The sequence below is a fragment of the Pinus tabuliformis genome, chromosome 2_2 (assembly GCF_031772625.1).
Source record: "Pinus tabuliformis cultivar Carrire ecotype Pingquan chromosome 2_2, CPIR1, whole genome shotgun sequence".
Taxonomy (NCBI): Eukaryota; Viridiplantae; Streptophyta; class Pinopsida; order Pinales; family Pinaceae; genus Pinus; species Pinus tabuliformis.
Window position 1 is genome coordinate 521,561,390 of NC_142300.1, and position 8,127 is coordinate 521,569,516.

At 40.5% G+C, this 8,127-nt stretch overlaps 1 protein-coding gene across 1 annotated transcript; it reads left to right on the forward strand.

Moving 5' to 3' along the window:
- The first annotated feature begins 6,842 nt into the window (after nucleotides 1–6,842).
- Nucleotides 6,843–7,712, forward strand: LOC149193639 (uncharacterized). The gene has a single exon (XM_089407384.1). The coding sequence runs from the start codon at nucleotides 6,843–6,845 to the stop codon at nucleotides 7,710–7,712; it is 870 nt and encodes a 289-aa protein (XP_089263510.1).
- Nucleotides 7,713–8,127: the final 415 nt, after the last annotated feature.

The window sequence follows — 8,127 nt, forward strand, 5'->3', positions numbered from 1 at the left end:
CTATACCACTTCTTGGTCCGTTTCCTATTGTAGTGTGGTCCATTTTATATACGTGTATTTGTAGATTCACATAGGGTAGTATTGATCCTCAACAACATCCCTAAAAGAGTTCCAAGAGGGTGCAACTGAAAATAGTGTAGATTCTTTTGCTACCCTTTTCTCATAGTAATTTTCCCACTAGTCCTTACATGGGGAGCAACTTTAAGTAGTGAAAATGTAATTTTCTATCTATCAACAAAATTATGGACCGAAAAGTATCCATCCAATAGTTTTAACCATTTATCTATAACATCTACATCTATATGGCCTTCAAATATAGAAATATAAAATTAACTTATACCTTTAAGGAGGCGGTGCCTCCAAAGTGGGCATTGGATGAAGACGCATCACCTATTGGTATCCACCGAAGGATATGGGAAAATTATCCATCATTGCATTCCTCTATCACTCAAGGGCTTCCTCGAGTAATAATTTGATAAAATCTCTTGCTCCCTCATCTTTCTTTTCTTCTCATGGGAGGCCATCGAGGTCAGTGAGGATGATCTTCCAAGGGCTCAAATAGTTTGAGTCCCAAATCCTTTTACCTCGACCTTGTTGGGGTCATGCACAAAAAAACAGAGAAAGGACAAGCTACTTTAACATCACTACAATGGATTTATGAAGGGAATGAAATGAAATACAGATATAAAAAAGGAAACATAGAGATACAATGAAACTGAACTTCAATTAATAAATAGCAAATGTTGAAAATTGTTTACATGCAGAATGAAATAAACTAGCTCGCTTGGTGGTAGCTTATCTTTGAGAAGAGATGTGATGGTTATGGGAAAATTATCAAATGTTGAAGACGCATCACCTATTGGTATCCACCGAAGGATATGGGAAAATTATCCATCGTTGCATTCATCTATCGCTCGAGGGCTTCCTCGAGTAATAATTTGATAAAATCTCTTGCTCCCTCATCTTTCTTTTCTTCTCATGGGAGGCCATCGAGGTCAATGAAGATGATCTTGCAAGGGCTCAAATAGTTTGAGTCCCAAATCCTTTTACCTCGACCTCGTTGGGGTCATGCACAAAAAAAATAGAGAAAGGACAAACTGCTCTAACACCACTATAATGGATTTATGAAGGGAATGAAATGAAATACAGATATGAAAAAGGAAACATAGAGATACAATGAAACTGAACTTCAATTAATAAATACCAAATGTTGAAAATTGTTATATGCAGAATGAAATAAACTAGCTCACGCGGTGGTAGCTTATCTTTGAGAAGAGATGTGATGGTTATGGGCCTTTCTGGACTATGTTACAATGAGGCTGCAAGGCCTTTTTATGATGGAGAAACAATGAGAAACCCTAAACATCCAAAACCATAACCCTAGGAGATGAATTGCTAAAGGATTATAGCCCTTGATGGGGTAAGTTGGAATGTCAACTTCCCATAGTCGTAACCTGGGCATATGATCTCTATTTAGTGTGCATGATAGCCCGTTTGAGAGGTCTGCCTGAAGAGAACAAATTTCAATTACAAATGTCAATCAAATTCTAATGTTTTCCCATTTCCCCAAAAAATGGCGTTTAAGGCCTCAAAATGGCTCCAGAAATTTAAAACCTGAAAACTACCAAAATAGAAAACTGCCAAAATAAAAAAATAAAAATAAAAAAATATGTTGTGAACCAGGTAAAATAAATAGGTTACCACCAATATTCACTAAATCATTAATACTTTAAATAATTAAAACAATAAAATTTATACTAAATTTAAATTTTAAATATATTACACAACATAATAAATTTAACATTAAAACGATAAAAAACATATTTTAAATACATTACAAAACATAATAAATTTAGCATTAAAACTTATTTTACACGTATAAATTATAATATGTATGTAAATTAATATATACAAATTTAAATATTCATTTATGAATTATTATATTTCAAAAACATAATCTAACTTTATTAAAATTACAAAACACTCTTTACTTTAAGAGGGTGTTCAATATCCACCCCTTTTTCCACTTTAAAAGAACTCAATTCTAAGATTTAATATCTACTATTACTTGATTTCATATAAATTGTTCCACTCTAATCAAACTTCTCCATAGATATATAAACTTCATAAATTATTATATTTCAAAAAAGTAATGTAACCTCATTATGACTTGGGACAGTGTTCAATATTGTCATCCTTACCTTATGGTGAAGAGTGAGGTTGATGGATAAGAGAAGTTAATTAATTTTTTAACCTTACTCTCATCGTTTGAATTTCGAAATATTTCTGAAATTGATAATAATTAAATTCAAGAGTTCAATATCCACCTTTTTTCTCTCCTTAGAAAAAAACTAAATTCTATTATTTAACTTTGTAATATTACAAAATTTTATTATTTTTTTTTTTTTAATATTATAAAATTTTATTATTTAATTTTTATTAATATTTTTCTATTAAATTTGAATACAAAAATATATTTTTAGTTTTTAGATATGTTTTTGGTGATAGTTACATTAAAATTCATGATAATTATTATTAAAATTCATTTGTTTGGAACTATTGAGTGATTTATTTATCACTTTAAAATTCATTTGTTTCGAATTATTAAGTGTGATTTATCATTGGCATACAAAAAATTTGATGTAATTATGGCTAAAAACATGTCTCAAAAACTTAGTATAAATCACAAAAACCTAAATTCAATAATACATTTTCACATTTTTTATTTAAACCATTACTAATTTATTTCGCTCACTTAATTTTCAAAAATATACTCTTAAATTAAGATTATAATGTTGATTATTAGTCAAAATTTCTGAACATTAATTATCAATTACGAGATTAGTAACATCGGATCTCTCCTGCTGAGCGGAGCGATCTCTCCTGTTGAGCGTTCGTGCTAGGTTCTTGCGCCCCTGTCGCCCTCGGGGCTGTCATGCCCAGGGTCTAGCTCTGCTGCGCCTAGCCATGACGTCCTCTGGGGGTTCGGATCCTCCCCTGGACCCTCCCCTGGCCCCTTCCCCGGAGGTTATTGCTTTCAAAGCTATGATTGCCTCGTGTAGCAAGCGCCCGCCTTTAGCCAGTCAACAAAAGTTCGTCAAGAAGATGGTAACCCTTCCCGAAGAAGAAACCTACAAAGCAGCTTTGAATCTTGCGGAGAGAGGTCTCATAGGCTAGTTCACGGGCCTCTGGCCCTCTCCCAAGTCGGTGGAGGAGTGGACTCAAAGGAATTGGACGCCGTTAACTAAAGAAGGAACAAAAAGCTACTTCGTTGGCAAAGGTTTTTTTGTTTTTGTCATCGAAAGTGCAGAGGATAGAAGCTTAATCTTCAGGAATGGACCTTATTTTATGGGCCTGCAAGGTCTATATCTTAACAAATGGTCGCCAGACTTCGACCCAGCTCAGGATGTCCCATCTGCTGTACCGATGTGGGTGCGGCTTCCCCATCTTCCCCTCCACTGCTGGAATCAAAAGTCTCTTCAGATCATCGGAAACGGCTTAGGAAAATACATAGATCAAGCTGCAAGAAAAGATCAATACTCATGTGCTCGCATCTGTGTCGAAGTAGATCTAGAGGAGGGTTTTCCAGAAGCCATCAAACTTACAGTCACAGGATGGACGCATGTCCAAGAGCTGGACTATGAACAACTCCCTTTCAAATGTAGACATTGCCATGGCTATGGGCACTTCGCCAAACATTGCAAGAAAAAGGCGGAAGAACAACCAGACAAACAAAATGGTGAGCAATGGACCCTAGTACAAAAAACCACCAATCACAAAAAAGGCAACGGGAAAGGCACTCCGAAAGAGGCACCAAGCAGCTCCAACCCCACCCAAGAAAAGAACACAAATGGCAAAGAAAGTAGTCAGAGCAAGCCAGCTACAATAGTCTCAGAAAATTTGGATCAGACTGGACCTCCTATCACTAACAAAGAAGATGGGGAAATGGCTCATCTGGAAGCCTCCCAAGGAAGCCCTTCCAATCCCTCATACGCAGATGTCACAAGGAAAAAACCAGCTGATAGTTCCGGCTCCTCGGAGGATGAAACCTACGAGCAGCCCACAAAAAAAGTCGGCAGGAAATCCCTCAGAGAAGTAAGGGAAGAGGAGGCTGAAAGGCTCAAAACCCAATGAAGCCAGCCCACAATAGAGATGTCTATTGGGAGAAACACCAGGACCAGGTTCCCACCCCACCCCTGGTAAATAATGTGTCTCGTCTCTTGGAACTGTAGAGGTCTGGGTAACCCCTCGAAAGAAGAAGCGGTCAAGGATCTTCTCAAAATAAAACCCTCAGATATTCTCATGCTCCAAGAGACTAAGATAGAGGGGAAAGCCCTTCTAGACATCAGCAAGACGAAATGGAAGAAAAGCGTAGGAAGAGCAGTCAGCTCAAGAGGCTCATCCAGAGGGCTTGCAACTCTTTGGACAGAAGATCTCTTCCAGCTGAACAAATCCCATGAGACCCAGCACTGGATCTACATGGAACTAATGCATTGTACAAGTAAGTTGACCATCTCCCTCTTCAATCTTTATGTACCTGTTCTGCACTCAAAAAAGAGAGACTGTTGGAACTCCCTCTTCGAATTCCTAGAGCAGCATTCCCCAAGCAACATCATTCTTGCTGGGGATTTAAATATTGTTTTAAAATCCAAAGAAAAAAGGGGAGGAATCAGCAGCAGAGACCCCATGCTCCCCCTGGTGGAAGACCTCATTCAGCAGTGGGATCTTCTAGATTTCATACTAGCCAAAGGGCTCTACACATGGTCCAACAATAGAGTGGGAGAGGATCATATTTCTGCCCGTCTGGACCGATTTCTGGTCCAAGGTGCTCTGATGATGAACAAGAAGATAATCACCACCAAAATTCTTCCCAAATTGACCTCAGATCACAAACCAGTTCAGCTCATTCTGGAAGATGAAGAAGATCTGGGTCCAATCCCCTTTCGATTTAGCCCTCTCTGGATCGAAAGGGATGGTTTCATCGATATAGTGAAAACAACATGGGCCAAATCCTTCTCAGGGTCCTCTAGTTATGTGTGGGAACAAAAGCTCAAAGCCACAAAGCAAGCCCTGAAGGATTGGATAAGGAAACCTGCCCCAAATCCAACCAGCCAAAGAAAAGAAATAGTGCAGTCATTAGAGGCACTGCAAGTCGAAATGGAAAGCAAAGATATCACACCAGCGCTGCTTGACAAAGAAGTAAAAATTCAATGTTCATCATTTCGATCTTTCCGAATGGAGGAAGAGTACTGGAGAATCAAATCTCGAAGTTTGTGGCTGAAGGCTGGTGACCGGAACACCTCCTTCTTCCATCGCCAATATCGAGCAAGACTCTCCAGAAATCATATCTCTGAAATAACAACAGCAGAGGGGCAGATCTGTAAAGGGTTCAGCCAGATAAAAGAGGCAGCTGAAAGTCATTTCAGACATCTCTACACCGCAGGAAATCAAGGCAATGAGGAGGAAACTGCTGATCTCCTCTCCAACATTCCTCTCCTGGTCAGCCCTGAAGACAATTCCGCACTCATTAACCCTATCACTGAAGAAGAAATCATTAAAGTTATCTGGTCTATGGATTCGGATAAGGCTCCTGGGCCCGATGGATTCACCATACACTTCTATAAGACGTGTTGGGACATCATCAAAGCGGATCTCTTAAAGATGATAAAAGGATTCATGAAAAAAGCCAAGGTAGGAGGAGGAACTAATTCCACCTACCTCATCCTTATTCCTAAAGAAACCAATCCAAAAACCTTCACAAGATTCAGACCTATATCGCTTTGTAACGCCTCTTACAAAATTCTGGAAAAGCTTCTAGCAAACAGGATTAAGCCCCTGTTAAACAGGTTGATCTCTAGCAATCAAGGTGGCTTCGTAGAAGGCAGGCACATCCTGGATAATGTCATCCAAGTTCAGGAGACAATTCACTCAAGCAATTAGCAAAAATAAAAAGGGATGATAATAAAACTTGACATGGCTAATGCTTTTGACCGAGTCAATCGCTCCTTCCTTTACAAAGTCCTCCATTCCTTTGGCTTCTCCTCCCATTTTGTCAATATTATCATTGCCTGTATTGACAACCCCTGGATTGCTGCTCTTGTCAACGGTTGCCCTACTCCCTTTTTCCAAGCCCAGAGAGGCCTCAGGGAAGGATGCCCGCTCTCTCCCTTCCTGTATATCCTGATGGCGGATTCCCTCAGTAGAAAGCTATCAGCTAAAAAAGTTGCAGGCTCCCTTCCTGGCCTCAAACCTTCCAATTGCTCTCTAGCTTAGAACCATGCTCTATTTGCAGATGACTCTCTCCTCCTTGGAGGTGCCTCTATTAGAATTGCCAAAGCCTTTGATGCTGTCCTTAAATGCTACTGCAGGGTTTTGGGAGCTTCAATCAATGAAAGAAAAAGTGAAGTCTATGGCTGGAACATTGAGCAGCATGAGCTCACAAGTATCTCTAATCTTCTTGGCTTCAACAGTCATGCCCATTGGGAGAAGATAAAATATCTCGGCCTTCCCATCACAAATGGTTTCAATAAGAGGTCGCTGTGGTCCGAAATTATCAGCAAAATTAAATCAAAAATTACAGCCTGGGGAGGATACTGGCTCACAAAAGGAGGCAAGGTTATCCTGATCAAGTCTGTGTTATCTGCATTCCCAATTTACCAAGCAGCCTTCCTATTCGCCCCAAAAAGTGTGACGGATCAAATCTCCAAAATTCTCCGAGACTTCCTCTGGCAGGGGGGAAGGGAAATCAACATAAAATTCATTTAGTGAAATGGGACCTGGTCAAACGTTCAATCCCTGAGGGAGGTCTGCAAATCTGCGACCCTGCTCTTGTCAACCTGGCGATGGGAGGCAAAATCCTGTGGAACCTATTCAAGGATCCCAAGCAACCTGTCTGTGAAACGCTGAAATCGAAGTACGCCCACAAGGTGCCACTCAGAAATCTGCAGGCAAGTCAAACAATCAACAGCACACAGGTTTGGAAACTATGCAGCAAAAGCCTGAATTTCTTCAAAGGCAAGGCGTACAAGATTCCAGGTAACGGCAAACAAACAAACCTGTGGTATGATCGAATAATGGACCGAGACCCTCTCTCGGAAGTTGAAGAAATCGCAGACTTAAAAAATTGGTTGGAACGCGCAGGGATTAATAGCATCCACGATTTATCCAAATGGGATTGCCACGATGATTGGCAAGGATGGGATTTTTTTGGAGTCCCTGAACGTTTAAACCAGCAGAAGCTCACTCTCGAAGAATTGTTGGAAGAAGCGGCCCCAGTGAACAGAAAAATGAAGGACAGCTGGGGATGGGGGCAATCCGGAAGCTACACAACAGCAACAGCTTACAACGCCCTCCAGCCCATTAGGAATAGCAGTAAAACACTGGATTTCTGGAAGAAAGTATGGGAACCGCTTGCTCTTCCTAAAGTAAATTTCTTCTTTTGGACGCTGGTCCATAACAAGCTGTTAACTGGAGACAACCTGATGAAAAAAAGCATAGTTGGGCCGCATAGATGCGAGCTGTGCAGAAGCAGCTTAGAAACAGCCAAGCACCTCTTCATGGAATGCAAGTTTGCTAAAGAAGTGTGGGGACTCATTCTCCATGAGCTACAAATCATAGTCCCCCCATTTAACTCTGTTGCTGATCTATTTGACTCATGGAATCAATGTTATCCCAATAAAATCCCCAGCAAATCCTTTTGGAGAAAATTCTAAAACGTTATCCCCAAATTTGTGTGCTGGTAGATTTGGTTGGCCCGGAATGATATGATATTCAAAGAAAAGGTGCAAGCTCCCTTCTTAGTAGTAGTAAAGGCCAAATCCTTCCTCCTGGAAGCAGCCCAACAACAATATTTTTCAGAAGATCCTTTGCTTCTCCCTGAAGAAGAGAGGTGGTTGGGTCCCCTTCCCCCCACCCTCGGAAGCAGCTATCAGCCCCTCATTCAGTGAATCTAGAATGGCGCAAAAGAGACTCCGAAGCTACCATTCATGAATGGTGGCGAAAACAAAAAATAACTACGATATTCTTCGATGGAGCCTCCAAAGGCAACCCTGGGGCAACAGGAGCTGGAGGGGTCATCTATGCCCCGGACGGATCAAGAAGGGACAGCTTTTGCTGGGGCATCGGGCA